Source organism: Corella eumyota, chromosome 5, assembly GCF_963082875.1.
Source record: "Corella eumyota chromosome 5, kaCorEumy4.1, whole genome shotgun sequence".
Lineage (NCBI taxonomy): Eukaryota > Metazoa > Chordata > Ascidiacea > Phlebobranchia > Corellidae > Corella > Corella eumyota.
The window spans coordinates 12989451-13012467 of NC_137494.1; the positions used below are offsets into that span (position 1 = coordinate 12989451).

A 23017-nucleotide genomic window follows, 5' to 3' on the forward strand; every position below is an offset into this window, starting at 1 on the left:
GATATTGCATACAAATTTAAAAAAAAAAAATTAAAAATTTTAAATCGAAAAATAATTGTTGTGTTAGAACCGCACAAGTACAATTACCGTGTTTACAAAATATTTTTCGAAAATATTAATATTCATAAAAGTTATGAAACTTTTATTAAAAATTTATGAAATCTCAAAACCTAAAATTTTGTATTTTATTAGACGCGCATTGGCCTAACTAACATTCAAGATAAAACATTTCGCGAAAATTTTCAGTAAAACAAAAGTTTGAGGTAATTTTTATTTTGGTTTTCATTAGGTCACGTGATATTTTTGGCCAATGATATTGCATACAAATTTTTTTTTTAAAAATAACAAATTTTAAATCGAAAAATAATTGTTGTGTTAGAACCGCACAGGTCCACAATTACCGTGTTTACAAAATATTTTTCGAAAATATTAATATTCATAAAAGTTATGAAACTTTTATTAAAAATTTATGAAATCTCAAAACCTAAAATTTTGTATTTTATTAGACGCGCATTGGCCTAACTAACATTCAAGATAAACCATTTCGCAAAAATTTTCAGTAAAACAAAAGTTTGAGGTAATTTTTATTTTGGGTTTAATTAGGTCACGTGATATTTTTAGCTAAAGATATTGCATACAAATTTTTTTTTTTAAATTAACAAATTTTAAATCGAAAAATAATTGTTGTGTTAGAACCGCACAGGTCCAATTACCGTGTTTACAAAATATTTTTCGAAAATATTAATATTCATAAAAGTTATGAAACTTTTATTAAAAATTTATGAAATTTCAAATTCTGAAATTTTATATTTAATTAGGCGCGCATTGGCCTAACTAACATTCAAGATAAAAAATTTTGCAAAAATTTTGAGTGGAACAAAAGTTTGAGATAATTTTTATTTTGGGTTTAATTAGGTCACGTGATATTTTTAGCTAAAGATATTGCATACAAATTTTTTTTTTTAAATTAACAAATTTTAAATCGAAAAATAATTGTTGTGTTAGAACCGCACAGGTCCAATTACCGTGTTTACAAAATATTTTTCGAAAATATTAATATTCATAAAAGTTATGAATCTTTTATTAAAAATTTATGAAATCTCAAAACCTAAAATTTTGTATTTTATTAGACGCGCATTGGCTTAACTAACATTCAAGATAAAACATTTCGCGAAAATTTTTAGTAAAACAAAAGTTTGGGGTAATTTTTATTTTGGGTTTAATTAGGTCACGTGATATTTTTGGCCAATGATATTGCATACAAATTTTTTTTTAAAAAATAACAAATTTTAATCGAAAAATAATTGTTGTGTTAGAACCGCACAGGTCCAATTACCGTGTTTACAAAATATTTTTCAAAAATATTAATATTCATAAAAGTTATGAAACTTTTATTAAAAATTTATGAAATCTCAAAACCTAAAATTTTGTATTTTATTAGACGCGCATTGGCTTAACTAACATTCAAGATAAAACATTTCGCGAAAGTTTTCAGTAAAACAAAAGTTTGAGGTAATTTTTATTTTGGGTTTAATTAGGTCACGTGATATTTTTGGCCAATGATATTGCATACAAATTTAAAAAAAAAAAATAAATAATTTTAAATCGAAAAAAATTGTTGTGTTAGAACCGCACAGGTCCAATTACCGTGTTTAAAAAATATTTTTCGAAAATATTAATATTCTTAAAAGTTATGAAACTTTTATTAAAAATTTATGAAATCTTAAAATCTGAAATTTTATATTTAATTAGGCGCGCATTGGCCTAACTAACATTCAAGATAAAACATTTTGCAAAAATTTTGAATAGAACAAAAGTTTGAGATAATTTTTATTTTGGGTTTATTTAGGTCACGTGATATTTTTGGCCAATGATATTGCATACAAATTTTTTAAAAAAAAATAAAAAATTTTAAATCGAAAAAAAATTGTTGTGTTAGAACCGCACAGGTCCAATTACCGTGTTTACAAAATATTTTTCAAAAATATTAATATTCATAAAAGTTATGAAACTTTTATTAAAAATTTATGAAATCTCAAAACCTAAAATTTTGTATTTTATTAGACGCGCATTGGCCTAACTAACATTCAAGATAAAACATTTCGCGAAAATTTTCAGTAAAACAAAAGTTTGAGGTAATTTTTATTTTGGGTTTAATTAGGTCACGTGATATTTTTGGCCAATGATATTGCATACAAATTTTTTGAAAAAAAAAAAAATTAAAAATTTTAAATCGAAAAATAATTGTTGTGTTAGAACCGCACAGGTCCAATTACCGTGTTTACAAAATATTTTTCGAAAATATTAATATTCATAAAAGTTATGAAACTTTTATTAAAAATTTATGAAATCTCATAACCTAAAATTTTGTATTTTATTAGACGCGCATTGGCCTATCTAACATTCAAGATAAAACATTTCGCGAAAATTTTTAATAAAACAAAAGTTTGGGGTAATTTTTATTTTGAGTTTAATTAGGGCAAATTTTTGTTTCGACTAATCTTTGTATCAAATGACCCTTTGACCTAATACACATATGTAGATTAGTACAAAAATTTTCGATAATTTTTTTTTTTAATTTTAAATTCCTTTTACTTTAATAACCCCAGTCGCCTAATGACCTAATTTAAGGAATATTATTCAAAGTTATTAATAATTATAAAAGTTATGAGCATATTTTATAACAAATGCTGTTTCTCAAAAATCAAAAGTTTAAGTTTTAATAAATGCGCTTTGGGTTAACTTAAATTCAAGATAAAGAAAATTGCGAAAAAAAAATTAAAAACAATAAAGTTAGGGCAAATTTTTGTTTTGACTAATTCTCATATCAAGCTACCTTGTGACTTTATATGCATTGATTATTAGATTCATATTTTTTTAATAAAATCGGAAGTCTAGAAATGCATCGTATATCAGTGGGATTCAAACCCGGCATGCAAGATCGCTACGCTTTAGCCTTATTCACTAGGCCACTATGGTTATGCAAAGACATCTGCAATTCTGCGTACATAATAACAAAATAAAAAAAATGTATCAAAAAAAATAATTTTAACATTTTAAAAGATAAAGCAAATATCAGGTGAGCAACACCATAAAAAGTCTTGTTTCTTAATAGTTACAAAAATTTCGATAATTTTTTTTTTCAAATTTTAAATTCCATTTACTTTAATAACCCCAGTCGCCTAATAAACTTTTTTTAGGAATATTATTTAAAAATATTAATATTCATAAAAGTTATGAGCATATTTTATATCAAATGCTGTTTCTCAAAAATCAAAATTTTAAGTTTTAATAAATGCGCATTGGGTTAACTTAAATTCAAGATAAAGAAATTCGCAAAAAAAATTAAAAACAAAAAAATTAGGGCAAATTTTTGTTTCGACAAATTTTCGTACCACGTGACCCTATAATCTAATACGCATATGTATTTTGGTACAAAAATTTTCGATAATTTTTTTTTTTCAAATTTTATATTCCTTTTACTATAATAACCCCAGTCGCCTAATGAACTTATTTTAGGAATATTATTCAAAAATATTAATAATTATAAAAGTTATGAGCATATTTCATATAAATTGCTGTTTCTTAAAAATCAAAATTTAAAGTTTTAATAAATGCGCATTGGGTTAACTTAAATTCAAGATAAAAAAATTCGCGAAAAAAATTAAAAACAAAAAAATTAGGGCAAATTTTTGTTTCGACTAATCTTCGTATCAAGTGACCCTTTGACCTAATACACATGTGTAGATTAGTACAAAAATTTTCGATAATTTTTTTTTTCAAATTTTAAATTCCTTTTACTATGATAACCCCAGTCGCCTAATGAACTAATTTTAGGAATATTATTCAAAAATATTAATAATTATAAAAGTTATAAGCATATTTTATATAAATTGCTGTTTCTTTAAAATCAAAATTTTAAGTTTTAATAAATGCGCATTGGGTTAACTTAAATTCAAGATAAAGAAATTCGCGAAAAAAATTAAAAACAAAAAAATTAGGGCAAATTTTTGTTTCGACTAATCTTCGTATCAAGTGACCCTTTGACCTAATACACATATGTAAATTAGTACAAAAATTTTCGATAATTTTTTTTTTCAAATTTTAAATTCCTTTTACTTTAATAACCCCAGTTGCCTAATAAACTTTTTTTAAGAATATTATTTAAAAATATTAATATTTATAAAAGTTATGAGCATATTTTATATCAAATGCTGTTTCTCAGAAATCAAAATTTTTAGTTTTAATAAATGCGCGTTGGGTTAATTTAAATTCAAGATAAAGAAATTCGCAAAAAAAATTAAAAACAAAAAAATTAGGGCAAATTTTTGTTTCGACTAATTTTCGTACCACGTGACCCTATAACCTAATACGCATATGTATTTTGGTACAAAAATTTTTGATAATTTTTTTTTTCAAAATTTAAATTCCTTTATTATAATAACCCCAGTCGCCTAATGAACTTATTTTAGGAATATTATTCAAAAATATTAATAATTATAAAAGTTATGAGCATATTTCATATAAATTGTTGTTTCTTAAAAATCAAAATTTTAAGTTTTAATAAATGCGCATTGGGTTAACTTAAATTCAAGATAAAAAAATTCGCGAAAAAAATTAAAAACAAAAAAATTAGGGCAAATTTTTGTTTCGACTAATCTTCGTATCAAGTGACCCTTTGACCTAATACACATATGTAGATTAGTACAAAAATTTTCGATAATTTTTTTTTCAAATTTTAAATTTCTTTTACTTTAATAACCCCAGTCGCCTAATAAACTAATTTTAGGAATATTATTCAAAAATATTAATAATTATAAAAGTTATGAGCATATTTCATATAAATTGCTGTTTCTTAAAAATCAAAATTTTAAGTTTTAATAAATGCGCATTGGGTTAACTTAAATTCAAGATAAAGAAATTTGCAAAAAAAATTAAAAACAAAAAATTTAGGGCAAATTTTTGTTTCGACTAATTTTCGTACCACGTGACCCTATAACCTAATACGCATATGTAGATTGGTACAAAAATTTTCGATAATTTTTTTTTTCAAATTTTAAATTCCTTTTACTATCATAACACCAGTCGCCTAATGAACTTATTTTAAGAATGTCATTCGAAAATATTAATATTTATAAAAGTTATGAGGGCAAATTTTTGTTTCGACTAATTTTCGCACCAAGTGACCCTATGACCTAATACGCCAATAAACTTATTTTAAAAATATAAAAAAAAGCATATTTTATAAAAATTGCTGGGAAATTGCAAGTGTTTTTAAAATGTCTTGGTAAGCTTGTGGTTGAGGAGTCTGTGATTACTAACGCCTTGTTCGATGTATTTGTTTTCCGTTCAGAATCTGTTTTCCGTTCAGAATCAAATTTTCAAAATTTGTTATTTGAGCGGCCCTTAACTACCAAGGTACCCTTAAAATGTAGTGTTCGTTTAAATAACAACTTATGAAAAATTTTAAAAAATTATACCGACAACCGAAGGAATCGAACTTAGAGTGAAAAACTGTAAGTCATACGCCTTAACCACGACAATACACAAAAAAATGCAATACGGCGTATATAACAACAAAAAAATACAATTCTATTAAAAAAAAATTATGTTAATAATTCAAAAGACGAAGTAATTGTCGAGTGAGCAAACATAAATTAAATTTCCATACATGCTATCTTTTTCTGCAAACTAGCAATACTAAGATAAATATAACATCATATTAAGTTTGTAGATTTATTTATCACTGCATACCTTTTTACGATTTTCGAATACTGTAACAAATTCACCATTTACTTGTTTACTAGAACTTGATATCTATTCCTAGTCACGTGCTTACACCTTTAGTCACGTGGGCACATCTTATCTTTGTTGTCTGTATCACGTGACTTGTAAGTTAAAGTGTAAAAAATGAATAGATGAGAGGGTGTCGAGGTGTACAGCCTGATGAACGGTTGTGTTTGGTTGCTTTATAGTGTTGGTTCTCGTTTTGTTAATACATATGTTATATACTGAACTTAGTGCGAGATTTGAAGTTTACGAAATAGGTAAACGTAGAGATGGCAGCGAGACTAATTAACGTTACAATACAGTGAACTCACAAAACTAAAACTTTAAAACAGTCAAAGCAAACTGATGATAACACGTTAAAGGCAAAATTTGTTTGTTTTTAGATTAAATTCTAAAAAAAGTCTGTAGTCAATTAGGCGTTGGTTTTATTTTAAGATAAAGAAACGAGTATCTCTCTTAGGTGGCGTTAGGCTTGGTTATAACAAGGATTTAGATTCGATTCCGGCTAACGACTTAAAAAAATTTTTTTTATTAAAATTTAATTTTAAAATAAGTAGAATATTCCAATCACAAAATATGACGTAATTATTTGTTTTAACATATTTGTTAGTTTTAAAGTAAGTACGCAACTCTTGCAACTCTAAAAAAAAATTTTTTTAAATTTTTTGTAATTCGTTTTTTTTTTACCGCAAGATGATGCACAAGAGTCGTTTCTGTTCATGTTTTATTTTTTAATAAAAATGTAATTTTTAAAAGGTTTGGACCCTTTCAAAAACGTTTAGATGACTTATAATAGACTGCAAGTGCCTTTTTTGCATAAAAATGGACAAACTTTTTTTTTGATTTTCGGTCAAATTTAGCAAAAACACCAAGGCTATATAATATACCCTTGTAGAAAATGCCAAAAATCGCTGTTTTGGGAGGAAAAAATATATCGCCGAAATTCGTTAAAAAAATAATTTTTAAGATGCTTAGGTGACTTACAATAGATTGAAAGGTTTTTTTTTTGCTAAAAAAAGTGTCAAATTTTTTTTTTAATTTTTTGTAATTCGTTTTTTTACCGCAAGATGATGCACAAGAGTCGTTTTTTCATATTTAATTTTTAAATAAAAACGTGATTTTTAAATAATTTAGGCCACTTTAAAAACGTTTAAATGACTTATAATAGACTGCAAGAGTCCATTTTGCAAAAAAAAAAATTTTTTTTTTGATTTTCGGTCAAATTTAGCAAAAACACCAAGGCTATACTTAAATCTAGGTATCAATAATCCAAATTTTATTACTTTACCTGATTTAGTTGAAGACAATCAATCCTTCGTGCATTTTACCCAAAAGTTTAAAAGAACTGATTAAAAGCAAACAATTAGATTAAGGCATAAATCAAACACTACGTAAATTAAACAGCTGATTTTTCAAAACAAAATCACGTGATCTAAAATTTGTAAACATACTTGCGAAATGTAATCTTAAATCCCGGGTTCGAATCCCACTTGGCGCAATTTTTAAAAACTATATTTTGTGAATATATATATGACCGTACAATGTATAAACCACTTGTTACAATACAAAAAACAACATATTTGCTTTTTTTAAGTTTTAATTTAATACACAAGCAATAATAAGTAATTAAATACATAAAACAGTTTTGCAAAATATTTTTGACCTTTAAATTTTTAGTTTAACATATGTTTTACATTTATTTTCATATTGAGTGCAATTTTTACATTTAAAGGAATAAAACGTGTGCTAACTTAACATTTAAACATTGGTCAAAATGATGTATTATTAGTTTTCTTTTAGGGTGAATAAAACAATTTAAAATTGGTTCTAAAAAAGTTATCAAGCGAAAATGATATTGGCAAGAAGTAAATATTGTTTATAAAATATAAAAAAAAATCATTTTAAGAACATTTATTTCATAATATTGCAAATTATATAAAAATATGAAAAAAACAGTTATTAATATAAGTAACGTTATAGTAATTATGACGTCATATCTTTCATTTTTGTCTAAAACGTCGTTGTTTCGCTTCTGTTGTCGTCTTGGTTGGTCACGTGGTTACGCCACCATGTGACCGCATCGTGCGTCGTCAGAAAAATGACGTCATCGCCAAATTTTTTGTGAAATTCGCCGAGTTGTAAAATATGTTGAATGTCGTCTGAGATTTTAAATTAAAAAAATATTATTTTCTTAAAATGTAAGAAAATATTACTAAAAAAATTATTATAAATTAAACCTCACCTGATACTGCAGCTAGCAATAATTTAATTTCAATATTTTTGTACTCTTGAAAAATCTAAAAAAAAAATTTTAAAGTAAAAATATTTTAATTTAAAATTCAACTATAACACACAAAAAACGGCAGCGTGGTGTAGTGGTACACTTGGATACACTACATGAGGTTCTTGGTTCGATCCCAACTGCTGTTATACCGTAGTGCACGTGAATATGGCGCTATAAACAATACAAACTTTTGCTGAACTAGCACTTATTTCTAATTATCAGGCAATTATATTCAATAATATCCTAAACTGCCGTAAGCAACTTGAAACTGGGTCGGGTAACTAATGTTACTCTTAACATTGTAAAGTCAACCTTCCCACATCAAGAAATGATCATTAAAAAATAAAATTAGCTACTTAATATTTTTGAAAATTTAAATAAAAATCAATTTACCTTAGTAATATATTTTAGTCCAACCGAGTCCATAAAACTCACAAGACCACAATTAATTATCACACATTTAACATTAGGCCTGCATGAATCAGTGTGAATATTAATTTTGGTGAGCGTAGTCATATCCATTTCTAAAAAAATTCAAAAAAATGTTTTTTTTTATTATATTAAATAACATTTTATTTACATTTTTATTATTAAAACAAAAAATGTATTTTTATTCACCTGAATAATGAATATTTTCAATAGTTATAGTGGAGTTACTATTTTTTGGATTAATTTCTGTTTCGTTTAATTCCCTTTCAGTCTTTTTCTAGTAACAAAAAAAAATTAATCATTAAAAATTAATAAAAAATTTTTAATTTTGTAAAAAGTTTCAGAAAAAAATTTACTTTAATTTTTTCCAATTTTTCTTTTTCTGTTTTTAATCTTGCAGACTCTAACGCAGGATCGATGCCACTTGATTTTACGACAGCTTTTCTAAACCGATCTTTATTTACATAATGCAGTGGACCTTTGAATGCCATCACTACAAAATCATCAACGTTACTCTAAAAACAAAGCATAAATTTTTTTAAAATATTTACAATCCATTTAAAATGTCCAAATATACATAACAATCGTTCTAAAATGTAGGCGTTATATTATTCATTTAAAAAAATCAATAGCCTAAACATAAAGTATCTTTTGTTTCCCCCAACCCAGTCTCAAGTTTACAGTTCAGGATAATATTAAATATAATTGTCTGATAATTAATCTGGTAATTGGTTTTTGGGAAAACAGGAGTTCACACAAGGATTCTACAGCATGAAGGCAGTAGGTATTAAACCTAGGACCTCATGTAGAAAGCTTAGTGTGCGAACCACTACAGCAAACTGCTGATCGAGAATTAAAACAATATTTTATTTACCTCTTGATGTTCGTTGTTACATCTTCTGTAAATTTCAGTTTGTTTGACTTGACATAAAGTTTCAGATTTAACAAATTGGGTTCGAAAGACGACGCACAAAAGTGAGAATGCAACGCCAGCAACCAAACCAAAAACCTTCAAAAACAAAAAATTAATAAAAAACTTTAAGATAAAAAAAAATTATTTTTGTTAATTTTAATATAATATTTTTTAAAATTTGGGCACATATTTCCGAACAAATGTATAGTAAAAAAATATTTGATAAACCGTTAATCTTATTTGCCACAAATCAGTTACAACACTTGTTTATGTATAAACCAAGGTAGCAACAACCTATTAGTAACTAAAAACTGTCACAAAATGTAACTTACGACATCCAAAAATATTGTGCACAGACATGAAACGATCCAAACTGCTGCATCTAATTTGCTGGTTTTCCAATATGGTTTTAAATCTTTAGCTTTTTTCAACATTCCTTTAATTGCTACAGCAATTATAGCTGCCAGACAGGCCTAAAACAAGACAAAAATTTCAATATAACTAATCAATAAAAATTTATCTTTTTTTTATTGCTTTTTTTTTTATATAAAGTAATCAAGAAAAATTTTTCTTTTTTTTCGAGATAATTGCATTTTATAAATGTTCGCTGTAAAAATGGTTAAATTTTAATGGTCTTACCCTTGGAATGGTTCGAAATAATGGTCCAATAACCAGTAGAACCAGTAAAATAAGTGAAGCTGAAATCCAACCCACCAATTGAGTTTTTCCACCACTATCTACCTATAAATAAAATTAAAATTTTTTAATTTAAAATTTTACAACATTCAATTTCTGATTTGAAAAATTATGATAAACATAAAAAAAATTTAATTTTTTAACAAAATTTTTTATATAGATTTTTAAATTATTTCTTTATTATTTTTATACCTGTACACAACTTCTTGACATAGAAGGAAAAGAAGGAATGCAAAAGAAAAAGGAGGCCAGTAAATTACATGACCCATACGCAACCAACTCCTAAAATATAAAATATTCTATGTAATAATATTAAAGTTAACTTAACACATAAAAGTTTTTTTTTTCTAAAACACATAGTCTTCAGTTTAATACCCTTGGCTTCTGCTGCTATGATTTACAAAAATAAATAAGATACCACTTAAATTGGTTGATTTCATACTTTAGTGCCCTTGAGTAAGGCGCTATAAACAGTATAAACTCCTGCTGAGCCAGCACTTAATCAGCAGTTAAATTATCAAGCAATTATAATCTATAATATCCCAAACTGCCAAAGGCAACTAGAGACAGGGTCAGAGTAGTTGATGTTATTCTATGTTTAGGTCATAAAGTCAACCTTTCCACATCGAGGATAAATTAAAATATATAATAAAAATAATTAAATTACCTGATTAGGTCTGATAGAGTACCCGAAATTATTTCCAAATATTTTTGCAATAGAAACCGCAACAGAATACCCCACAATCGCTATTGGGATCGCAAACCCCACAACAGAAGGGAGTTTTTCAAGTGGGGGTGGGGCAGGGACTGGTAGTCTTTAAAAAATAAGTAAATATAAATATATATTTAATGTATAGATAATTTTGTCAATCAGAATTGTAATTGTCGTAATTTAGTTGCAGCTCTCAACTAATATTTGCCTGCAACTATAAATTGAATATAACTTTATATCGTCCACAACGCTCTATTATAAACATTGTAAAAAAATGCAAAAAAGGGTATATAATTTAAAAAAATAATTTAAATTTTTTAACAAAAAGAAATTGTTTATTACCCGCTTGGTATATTTCCAACTATAGAAACATCGTAAAGTCCCGCTAAATCAGCCCCATACGAAACCCCAGTACCCACTATTACCTATTTAGAAAAAAAAAAATTTTTTGCTTAAAAATTAAAAAAAAAGTAAAAGTATTTAAATAACTTTCTCAAAAATAGTTTTATTTAAAGTAAAAATCTTTATCCTCGATGTGGGAAGGTCAAATGCGCGACTTAAACATAAAGTAACATCAGTTACTCCAACCCAGTCTTGAGTTGCCTGTGGCAGTTTAGGATATTATAGGTTATAGTTGCCAGATAATTATACTACTGATTAAGTGCTGGCTCAGCAGGAGTTCATACCGTTTATGGCGCCTTACTCAAGAATGCTACAGCATGAGATCAGTGGGGATTGAACCCACGACTTCATGTGTAGTGTAGCAAGTGTTCTTACCACTATACCATGCTGCCTGTAATTATTAAAAATTTATTAAAAAATTTTATAAAAATGTTCAAAATTATGTACCACTATAATTTCTCCAGGTATTGGAATGCCAAGAGGTAATTTCTTTTTATATCTTTCATTTATTTCCTTAACAATCAGAAGAAACACAACACAAATTAGTGAAATAACCACAGTGGCTGATGTTTTTGTATGTCCTGCTTCATCTAATGTTGTTAAAGCTATAATAATGTCACGAATTGCCTTGGAGAATATAAAAATGTAATTTTAAATAATTTTGTTTTAAATTAATAAGAAAAAATTTTATACTATTTTCTTTTGTATATATCTTTATCCTCAATGTGGGAAGGTCAAATGCGCGACCTAAACATAGAGTAACATCAGTTACTCCGACCCAGTCTCAAGTTGCCTGTGGCAGTTTGGGATATTATCGATTATAATTGCCCGATAATTTATCTACTGATTAAGTGTTGGCTCGGCAAAAGTTCATACCATTTATATATTCTCAACGGCATAAAAGCATTTTTTAAAACCGTATTATATAAAAAGATTAAAATTTTGCCTTACCAATATACGACAATATTATACTTAAAAAATTTATTAATTTTTTACTCACATAAACAGCATTCAGGGGACCCGAATAACTTCCGATTTTAACTCCGAAAAGCCCCTTTAATTGGGACACGAACACATGAACTGCTGCCCCACAAGTAAACCCACTTATCATGGGGTCAGAAAGATAAATCACGATAGACCCCAGGTTTAAGAAACTGAGACATAACTGAAAAAAAATTTATATTTTAGTTTATCCTCAATGTGAAAAAGTCAATTTTACAACCTAAAAATAATATACCATTTTGTAACATCTGTCTAGTCTTAAATTGCACTAGTTTTAAATATTGTTAAGGTCTTATGTAGCAACAAATGGCACAAAAAAACAATACTAAAATAGTTTTCGTCAATTTAAACATCATAATTGATCACAACTTTTAATTTTTAGTGGAATGTATGCCTTTTAATGCCAATTTCTAAGTAATTAACGCCAGATATTATTAGACCAAGACCCTTAAGGGAGCTCTATTATGGTCATCCGCAGGTTCAAACGGCTAGTACTGAAATAAATGCGGAAAACAGATAAGGGCGGAAATCGCAAAGGAAAATTAGGGTAAGGTTAGTAAGTTATAAAAATGTTCTCTTTTTTCAGATTTATAAACCGGACGGACCACGTTAATAGAGTCAGTCAGATAACTAAAAGATTTAGTACGTAACACCTTATAAACAGTAATTAAACAGACTAAAAATATTCTAAATATGCTTTTTTACTTACTAAGAAAATTCCAACAATAAAGTTCGCGGCGACTGAAATTTGAATTCGTTCTTCGTAAACAGCGTCCCAAGCTACTTGCTCCATAGCGCCAGTAGTTGTTGAGTTAAAAACTGGGTCGGGGACTAAACCAGAAACCGCTGAACCAAGCATAAGACTGGTAATTGCAAATGCACCTAAAATTTGTGATATTTAATTGTTTAAATGACTTTAGATAAAAATAATTACCAAATTGTTTTTTTAATTGGCAACGAAGTGGTTACAGCTCTTGGCATCCAAACGTGAGGTAGTGGGTTCGATAACCACTGCTATCATACCGTAGCGTATAGTCAATAGTATGTAATATGCCTGTATTAATCGTATAAATATCTTTAAATGTCGTAACAACTTTTACTTACCCATTGAAACGTGTCGAGAAGTGGCCAACAAAGTGAATAGTAGAACAGGAAAGAAAGCAGTATATAGACCGAATATCGGATGTTGGCCCGCCAATAACGCATAAGACATTCCTGTAAAAACAACCTTTTAATTAGCAAACATTTAAACAGTTTATATTACTTAGACAGTATGTGTAAAAACACAAGATTTTTAAACAAAAGAAGATGTCTGATAATTATGTTCGGCCTTTAGCAAAAAATATTTTATTTTATACCAATATAATTTTTAGGCACTTTTAGTGAGCATTTCTTTTAATACATTACGCATACGGGTAACTTATTTATATACAAAGCATAAATAAATTACAAAATGACGCAGATTACCATATTTAGTTGCATTCTTAGAAATCTATAAATAAATCTAAAACACCGTTTGTTAAAATGCGAACCAATTTATAACTTATTAAACCTTACAAACGTAAGTTTTTAAAAAAGTTAAAATAACAAAGCAAAACTTTATACATGGCCAATATTATAAGGTATTATACAGAAATATACGCTTATGATGTGGCTAAAAATCGACAAAAAATGTTGAATTAAACTGTCGATGTCATTGGTTTAATCACTACTGCTTCCATTCTGTAGTACCTTTGTGTAAGGCGCTACAAACTATCTTTACTTGAATTAAAAACTAATTTGCAGTTAAAATATCGCATCAAAAGCATCAAAAAGTACCAAAACTGTCAAAGGCAACTAAGGACTAGGTCAGGTTAACTAATGCTACTGTCTGTTTAGGCTGTAAAGTTGGCCTTCTCACATTAAGGATAAATTTGTATAAAAAATTACCTTGTGGTATTTGCATTACGCCTACTGTTAGTCCACTAATTAAATCAGGTACCAGCCATTCTTTAACTGGATATTTCGGTAGCCAGGTTAGAATAGGAAAAATACTAAAGAAAAATCCTTTTGCTGTTTTTCCAGGGTCCTTTGCTTTTGAACTGAAGTAACTCTTGACCTTTTCTTTGACCTGAGGTAATGTGACGTCAGTTTTTCGGTCAGAAATGTTGTATTTTGTCTTAAAATCTTTTTGGTTGAAAACTGAACGTTGGATTAATATCTCCGACGCCATTTTTAAAAATTAAAATAATAAAAACTAAAAATAAATATAGGGTCCAAAAATTATAATCTAAAACCGCATTTAATCGAAAAACCATTTCATATCAATAACCAATTTTTCTATGCTTTTCTGTCCTAGTCAAATCAAAATAAATTCAATTCTGGACATGTGATAGAAATGACATACGTCAATTTGCTTCGACTAATTTAAGAATTTTATGAACTATTTTTGCACGTTTTCCGATAGGGACTATCTATTTAATAATAAGATGACGTATAGCTTAGTAATGGCACGAATTTAATATTTTTCTTTGCAATTGAATCGCTATTTTAATACATTTAGTTTTCTTTGTTACATTGAATATATTTAAAATTTAAATTCGGTCTAACTACATAATTTTTCGAGCAAACTTTTAATATTTATCAAAAAAAAATACTCGTTTTTAAAATCCTATAAATAACTTACGCCTTAATTTTAGCAATTCTACCTTTAAAAAAACTTTATGAAATACAATTTTAAGACATGCTAGAAAAGCAACTGACATATAATGCAGTAAAAATCTTGTGATGCCTATTTATAAGGCACTGCACAATTTCTTTGACTTTTGCAACACGTGCTCACCTTTAGGCCTATTTTTATATCGTGACTATGCAAAACAGACTTTAGGCAACTCACGTAGACAAAATATTTTGAAAAAAAATGTATATCTCATTTTATTAAAAAAAGAACTATGTTCAAATTAATTTAAATTAAGTCAATTGTTTTTTAGACCTTAATTGGGTTAAATAGTTTGTATGTGTTAATAGGCTAAACTATAGTAACATAAGATATAACCTGTTATTTAGTACCCAATCTTTAAACGCATCGTTACTTAAAAATTTAATTTTAAATTGGTTACATTTTTCACAATTCTTTAAATTAAATCATATTAATTTTACGGTTCTCAAACTTTCTCATATTTTTTGGGAGGTTTTCCTAAAATACGTAATTACCTTTTTCAATTTTCGCAGCATTTTAACTTACTCTGTAGGGCTTTAAAATTTCGGAAAAAAAAGCTACCTATACAAGGTCACCTAAATTTAAATACCAAAACTACAACCCTTAAACAGTCTAAACAATATGCACTCCTAGTAGAAACACTCTTATTTTGAACAATATACGTTCAGTATAAATACATTTTACTTTCTAATACGATTTAACACATAGATATTTCTACAGTACTTGTTAAACTTATAATCCTAACTGGTTATTGTCTGATCTCGGTAATTCAGTACTTAACTGCCCGAAGGGCCTTTCGAGCACCCATTGCGCTACTAAATACGTCATAATAATGACCTATGACGTAACAATGGCCTCTAAAAACACAAACGAAAACAAAAGAAATTGCTGTCTGACTACGCAAACTAAAACTTTCAATATTTCTGACATTTTTCAACTATATATGACGTAATTTTTAGTGATTAGTGACGTAACTACCATCCTGGAACTGGATATTTCCTTCCTATAACTTATTAGAGGTGTACAAGAACAAAATTTTCGAATTTTTTGGGCCTTGTCGTAATTAATACTCCATACTACCGGTTTAACCTTTTTAATTTTGGGTAGATTTTTGTTTAAAAATTAGAATGCTTTTAAAACTTAAACTGTCCTTAATGCATGTGTTTTACATTTGTGCTATGACAATGTAACTTTTTATATGTTCTAAATCATCTTATTAACCCCTTTTTTCAATTTAAATAGATGGTTAAAAATGCTCTTTTTTAGCCTGCATGGATGTTTGTGTTCTGATGCTTTTTTATAAACAAATACCTGTACTTTTTGCAATTTCTAAGAGCTATGCTTTTAGCAAATTCTGATTCCTTGTTTATTATACTGTGGGCAGACTTAACTTTAACGTTTAATGCTTAATTTAAAAAACGCATGTTTTGTTTAGTTAGGCCTTCATAGCGTAATTTGACGACTTTAAATTTTTAGATAGTAATTTAGTTGTAAGAAAAATCCCATTAGGATTTTTACGAAAAATTCGTAAGACTCATTGAAATGCTCCAACCCACGGAAATCTTTAGTAAAAGGCGAAAGATTTACACGATATATGAGTTGAAACCAGAGTAACGATATGAGAGAAATACTATTCACCCACTGGTGAATACAAAACTTCTATTTGTGGTGCGCGCGTCTTTTTTCTCTGGCGTTTTTTTAATCGGTAAATACGACTCGGTAAAATGTGATTGTTATAACTACGCCGTCATATTCTTTAATACTGGCTTTAATTTCTCAATTACGTTTTTTGCACCTTACCTGAATTTTCAATTTTTTATTCTAAAAAATTTTACTAACCCTTTTTTAAATTTAAATACCTCAAAAATGCACCAATATTTTTAACTGCGAATCTACATAAATTGTTATGCTCTGGTGCGTTTTAAAATACTTAAAACTGTGTTAAATTTATAATTTTTTAAACGTGGTCTACTGAAATATAAGCAGCCTAAACTTGAACACTTATGATCAATTTAACAAAAATATATTTTGTTTATAAAGTTAGACCCTAAAAGAGTTTAAAATAATAAATTTTCTCGCTATATAAACTTTAATTGTTTTGAAATATTTAAAACACAAATTTTCTTAAAAAATACTATATACGTCTAACATTAGTTTAGTTAACGCTTAAATGAAGAGTATGTAGTTTGATTTTAAAATTTAAAAAACGCAGCATTTTTGAAAGTCGCACTTATAAATGTACACAAAATACCTTCGGTCTGCTTGTTGATTAGACGATTAAATTATAAGAAAAATCCCATTAGGATTTTTACGAAAAATTCGTAAGACTCATTGAAATGCTCCAACCCACGGAAATCTTTAGTAAAAGGCGAAAGATTTACACGATATATGAGTTGAAACCAGAGTAACGATAATGTAAAAAGCGATGCACCCCTCTCCCAATAATAAACTCCTATTTGTGGTGCGCGCGACTTTTTTCGCTCTTTTGCAGTGTTTACCTAATCGATTAAATCGACACGGTAAAACAAAAAAGGTGAAATTCGATTCCTTGCTGATAGAAGGCATTGTACATGACTTCAAATAAAAGTCAAAAAAATGATTTAAAACTAATGTTTTTTAAAATAAAAACTTTAATATTATAACAAAATCTTTTTTTTACATTTTTTAAGAAAAATTTTCAAAACTCAATTAAATTAAAAGTATTTTAATTGCTTAATATATTTCTTAGTAAGTCAGCTAAAAAAATTAAAATGTTATCAATTTTAAACCACAAATTAAATATTGCATTATTAGAATAAAATTTTTTAAATTATTTGCATACAATATTGTTTGCATAATTTTCTACTGGCCAATATACAATAGAAATATATATTTATATATAAGAGTTATATTAAAATTATCTTAAAAATTAGTTGTACTATTACTATAAAACCCAGTTTTATTAAAATTACAAAAAAAAAATTTGGCAAATATAAATTTAAAACTCTATGTATTTTTATTTATTTTTATTTTAAATGAAAATAGGTATTATAGTTTGTAAATAAAGGCTTAGAAAAAAATTAAAATACCCTTTTTGCAAGTTTAAAATACTGTATAACTATAGATTAGGTAATTTGTAATACATCTTAGAAACATTTTGCATATTTAAAATGTTTTTTATTTTAATTTTTTTTTTAAAGTCGTCCATTTCGTTCCATGTCTTGGTTTTTTAAAGTATAAGCTTGCCTGTAAAGTTTATTGCCTAACTTGTCGGTAAAAACTAATTTATCGTTCTTCTTAGTGCGCTCTCTGCTGCCTAAACTGGTATATCTGTAATTTAAAATTCAAAAAAATTTGTTGGACATTATTTTAAAAAATTGTTTTTTTAAGTTCAAGAAATATATATACTTTTTTACATTTATTAATTCTTAATGTGGAAAGGTTGACTTCACAATCTTAACATAAAGTAACATTTGTTACCCCGACCCGGTCTCAAGTTGACTTTGCCAGTTTGCAATATTATAGATTGTAATTGTCTAATAGTTAAACTTTTATTTAAATATTAGCTCAGCAAAAGTTTATACTGTTTATGTCGCCTTACTCATGGACACTACAGCATGAAAGCAGTGGGAATTGAACCCCAGATCTCATGTATTAGAGCCAAGTGCTATCTTTATCATCGGTAATCAATTGTACTTACCCTCTATCATATAACACACAGTATGGCAAATATAATGTCCTCAAAAACTGCCAAATGTCATGATAAGTCCAATCCTAAAATAAAACAATAAATGTAACATGAAAACACATAAATATACAAAAAAAATTTAACAATCTAATTTAAAACCTACTAAAAGAGGATTTATTCTCATAAATTGTGGCCAGTCCTTATCGGTTGCAGTAAAAGCTGACAAATTTTTTGAGTAAGGGTCAGTACAACGTGTTCCCATCAACACTGCTTTAATATTAGGTTGGTCTGACTTTAAAGTTTCTAACGCTGATCTCATATCTCCCTCTAGTGTTGTTATATCTAAGTTGTATCTAGAATTTAAAGAAGTTTTATGTTATAAAACACGAAAAATTAATTCAATTGATGTATTTCAAGATTCTTGGTTTGATCCCTACTGCTGCCATGTTGTAGCATCACAAAGATTTTAAGTTTAATCCCACTACTTTCAAGTTACAGCATTACATTAGGTTCTGAGTTTGATCCCAACTGCTGCCATTTTGCAACACAGACTGAGTCAGTAAAATGACTGTTATTTATTTTTAACTTTATTTAAAATTATTTAGAAAAATCAAGTGTTTACCTTATAACAGATTCGGCCATAAATTTTTCCAACTCTTCAAAAGGATATTTATCTTTAATGTAAACTGCTTGCAATTTCTTACTGTTGGGATACTTACTAAAACAAAAAAGACAACAAGATGAAATTAAAAATTAAAAAAAACAAAAAAAAAATTTGTAAATTAAAATTCAAGATACCTTTTTATAGCAATACAATAGAGGTGTAATAATGCAGTACAGTCTTTGCCACCATTAAAACCAATACTAATGTCATTTACCTCATATTCATCTAATGCCTTATCAATAATATTCATCTGAAAATAAATATAAATTTTAGTAATAAATTTCTGTAAACAAAAGTGGGTATATAAAAAATAAATATACTTAATTTTTTCGTATTTTTTTATTTTCAATGTGGAAAGATTGACTTTACGGCCTAAACATAGAGTAACAACAGTTACCCTGACCCAGTCTCGAGTTGCCTTAAGTAGTTTGGAACATTAAAATTTTATATTTGCCCGATAATTATGCTGCTGATTAAGTTTTGGCTTAGCAGGAGTTTATACCGTTTATAGTGCCTTACTCAAGGGCATTACATTATAAGAGCAGTGGAGATCGAACTCAAGACCTCATGTAGTAAATACAAGTGTTCTAACCAACAAGATTTAAATTTTAGTAGTTTATTATACATAATAAATATATATATATATACATAGCTACATTAAAAATACTAAAAAATATTAAATTAACAAAAAATTGTTACCGCATTATTAATTTTGTTTTGTAGAATTGTGTTAGAATTAAATAACGGCAAAATTTTTTCTTTAGTATTCTGATCCATATTATTGTTAACATAATCTAAAAAAAACATAACAACAAATAATTAGAAAAAAATTATTAAAAACAAAAAAATGTACAATTAATTTATCTTAAAAATTATTAAAAATTAATAAAAAATATTTTTAAAAAGGGGTACTAAATAATCTATCTTAAACTTTTAGGCAAACAGTGGGAATCGAACCCAGGACCTTTAATCTTAAAATCACAAAGCTTAACATCTTAACTAATAAATTAACCAGTAATAAATTCATTTTAAAAAATTTTTCTTATTTTTATTTTTTTAATTTTTAAAAATTTTATTTTTCTTTTTTTTAAATTAACAAACACTTACTATTTACTATTAAACTTGGGTCTAAGTTTTCCTTTAAAAAGTTTGTAGCAGCGTTAGTGACCTCCATATTACTGGATTCTAATATAAGTTTAACTTTGTAATAATTATTAAACCAGTCCGGATAGGAGCCTATAGTTATACCAGTGTCTTTATATCTAAAAATTAACAAAAAAATTAAAATCAAGATTTTTGAAAAATTTTTTTTTTTTAAACAATAATTTTTTTAATTAAATCTTTAACTAAAAAATTGTGAACATTAATTACTTATCAGCACAGATAGTTAATAAATCTGCTATTTGTGTTTCAACGGCGTCAACTAAAATTATTTCTGTATAAAACTCATCTAAAAAATTAAAAAATAAAATAAAATTTTAAACGTAACAAAAAAATGCTATCTAGTAAAATACTAATTAACAAAAAATAATAATAAATTAATTAAAGGGTTAAATAAGTTAAAAATCTGAATATTTTTCTAAATAAATTAATTTTTTTTAAATTTTTTTTAACTTATTTTTTACATACTTTCAGTTTTAAACAAGTGACCCAAACTTTGTACAAGTCTTTGTAATAGAACTGGAATCCCTAAAAAATCAAAACATGATTTTTACTTCCTACGTAAACAGGAAATTAAAAAAAACTTAATTAAGTTTCATTACAATATTTTTCGTGATGAATGAAATATAACATCATCTTAAATTTCGTATATTGAAAAGTTGGTAGAAAAATTTTGTAAACACTATTTAAAACTATTCAAATGTTTAAAAACTATTATTTTTTTTGTTTACTGTTTAAAAATGAATTAAACTATATAAAAACTTTATTAAAACTAATAAAAAATTAAATTATTTAAATTAAAAAATAGATTAACATTGCTTTAATAAATTTAAAAAAAAAGAAAAAAATGTAAATTAAATATCAAAAAATAAGATAATCTAACCTGGAAAAATGTAAATATTTCTGACAGAAACTAACGGGAATTTAAGTTTTTCTCCTTTTAAGGAATCTAACCCAAAATTAATTTTTGCTGATTTGGGAACATGGGCTAATTTCATTTCTGGTGAATCCAATGGCTTGTCACCAAAATATCTATAATAAAAAAACTTTAAAATAATTGCTCGTTTTAAACTTTTTTATTCTTGATGTGGGAAGGTTGACTTTACGACCTAAACATTGAATAACATCAGTTACCCTCACCCAGTCACGAGTTGACTTTGGTAGTTTGGGATATTATTGATTATGATTGCCTCAATAGCAGAAGTTCATACCGTTTATAGCGCCTTACTCAAGGACTGTACAGCATGAGAGCAGTAAGGATCAAACCAAGAGCCTCATGTAGCAAAACAAGTGTTCTGACCACTACACCAAGCTGCCGGTCATGAAAAAAATAAACTAAGCAAGTTATTAAATTTAATTACCAAAAAAAAAAAAATTACAAAATTTAGTTTTACAAAATCTATTTTATTAAATAAGATCTTACTCTTTACAAAGTTGGAGTAGTGTCCAATGTGGGACCAGGTCCTCACCCACGGCTCGTGCCACGCCTTCAAGTGTTAGGTCATCGTGTGTTGGCCCAATACCACCAGAGGTTAGTACAAAGTCATAAGTCGAAGAAAATTGCTGAACCTAAAAAAAATTTTTTTGGGTAATTTTTTATTTGAAAAATTTCAACTTTTACACCAACCTCAGAGGAGATAACTTTAACATTGTCACCAATGACTGATATTTTTTTTACAGTAATTCCACTCGAATGAAGAAATTTACACAAATAATTTGAATTGGCGTCGACAGTCTGGCCTTTAAGTATTTCGTCACCTAACAAAAAAATAAAAACTTATTTAAAACAATTATATATTATATAAAATTTAAATAATTATAAATTATATTTTTTTTAAATTTTTCTAATCTTTTTCCTAATTGGCTTTAAAAATAACTGAAAAAGAATTATTTTAATATAATTTTTTGACACTATTTTAAACTATTTACATACCTATTATAATAATCCCAGCTGTTTTAGGTTTTTGGTTGGACATTTTTGCTGTAGTAATCAAACTATACCTTCTTATAACACTAAGTATGTTAAACTTGTTTGTTAACACATTATACATAGATAATTATAACCCTAATTATTGAATTTCAAAATCTAAAAATACGGAAAAGGAATTGTGAAAAATTGTGAAATTTTAGCAGTTATGTCAAAATGATTCTAATTTTTTACAAATTGTTTAGCAATTAGAATTGAAAAAAAGAAGCATAGATATATTATAATATTACAAATAATAAAATTGTCAATTAAAAATAACATTTAAAAAAAAAATTTAAATTACAATTCTTTTTAGGATATCAATTTTAGAATATTTTAGTCAAAAATATTTGTAACATCATTAAAAAAGTTTACAGTACATTTAAAAGTAAATACATGAATTTTACAGCAATATTTTACAAAAAAAAACAAAAAAATAACAAAAATTTACACACAGTACAATACTAACAGTTTAACATATTAATTTTTAAGCAATATTATTAAAATTACAATTTAAAAATAAATACATTTAACTAAACAGAAATACTATCACTAAAAAATACAAAATTTGTAATAATTATTTTGAAACAAAAATATGTGACTTTTCCACTAAAAATGCAGCAAAAACTATTC

The 23017-nt window shown here is 26.7% G+C and overlaps 2 protein-coding genes and 2 non-coding genes across 4 annotated transcripts; all 4 read right to left on the reverse strand.

Annotated features, from left to right (window-relative positions):
- Nucleotides 1-7490: 7490 nt before the first annotated feature.
- On the reverse strand, nucleotides 7491-14865 carry LOC145752147 (prestin-like). Its single transcript, XM_082568366.1, has 16 exons — nucleotides 14158-14865; nucleotides 13333-13443; nucleotides 12938-13110; nucleotides 12227-12391; nucleotides 11674-11853; nucleotides 11167-11249; nucleotides 10780-10927; nucleotides 10305-10394; nucleotides 10056-10157; nucleotides 9749-9889; nucleotides 9378-9512; nucleotides 8860-9018; nucleotides 8693-8780; nucleotides 8468-8598; nucleotides 8033-8087; nucleotides 7491-7949 (listed from the first exon to the last, which is right to left on the reverse strand). Exons 1-16 carry the CDS (start codon nucleotides 14438-14440, stop codon nucleotides 7801-7803), a joined length of 2193 nt encoding a protein of 730 aa, XP_082424492.1. The 5' UTR covers nucleotides 14441-14865; the 3' UTR covers nucleotides 7491-7800.
- A 1557-nt stretch (nucleotides 14866-16422) lies between these two features.
- LOC145754010 (U5 spliceosomal RNA) lies at nucleotides 16423-16540 on the reverse strand. The gene has a single exon (XR_014283923.1). It is a non-coding gene; the product is annotated as a U5 spliceosomal RNA (small nuclear RNA).
- Nucleotides 16541-17216: 676 nt separating this feature from the next.
- On the reverse strand, nucleotides 17217-17334 carry LOC145754022 (U5 spliceosomal RNA). Its single transcript, XR_014283934.1, has one exon. It is a non-coding gene; the product is annotated as a U5 spliceosomal RNA (small nuclear RNA).
- A 516-nt stretch (nucleotides 17335-17850) lies between these two features.
- LOC145752240 (bifunctional FAD diphosphatase/FAD synthase-like) lies at nucleotides 17851-22500 on the reverse strand. The gene is made up of 13 exons (XM_082568485.1): nucleotides 22352-22500; nucleotides 22046-22176; nucleotides 21842-21987; nucleotides 21302-21450; nucleotides 20887-20946; nucleotides 20629-20707; nucleotides 20365-20519; nucleotides 19957-20051; nucleotides 19392-19507; nucleotides 19216-19311; nucleotides 18757-18946; nucleotides 18606-18679; nucleotides 17851-18235 (listed from the first exon to the last, which is right to left on the reverse strand). Exons 1-13 carry the CDS (start codon nucleotides 22467-22469, stop codon nucleotides 18100-18102), a joined length of 1545 nt encoding a protein of 514 aa, XP_082424611.1. The 5' UTR covers nucleotides 22470-22500; the 3' UTR covers nucleotides 17851-18099.
- Between the last annotated feature and the right edge of the window lie 517 nt (nucleotides 22501-23017).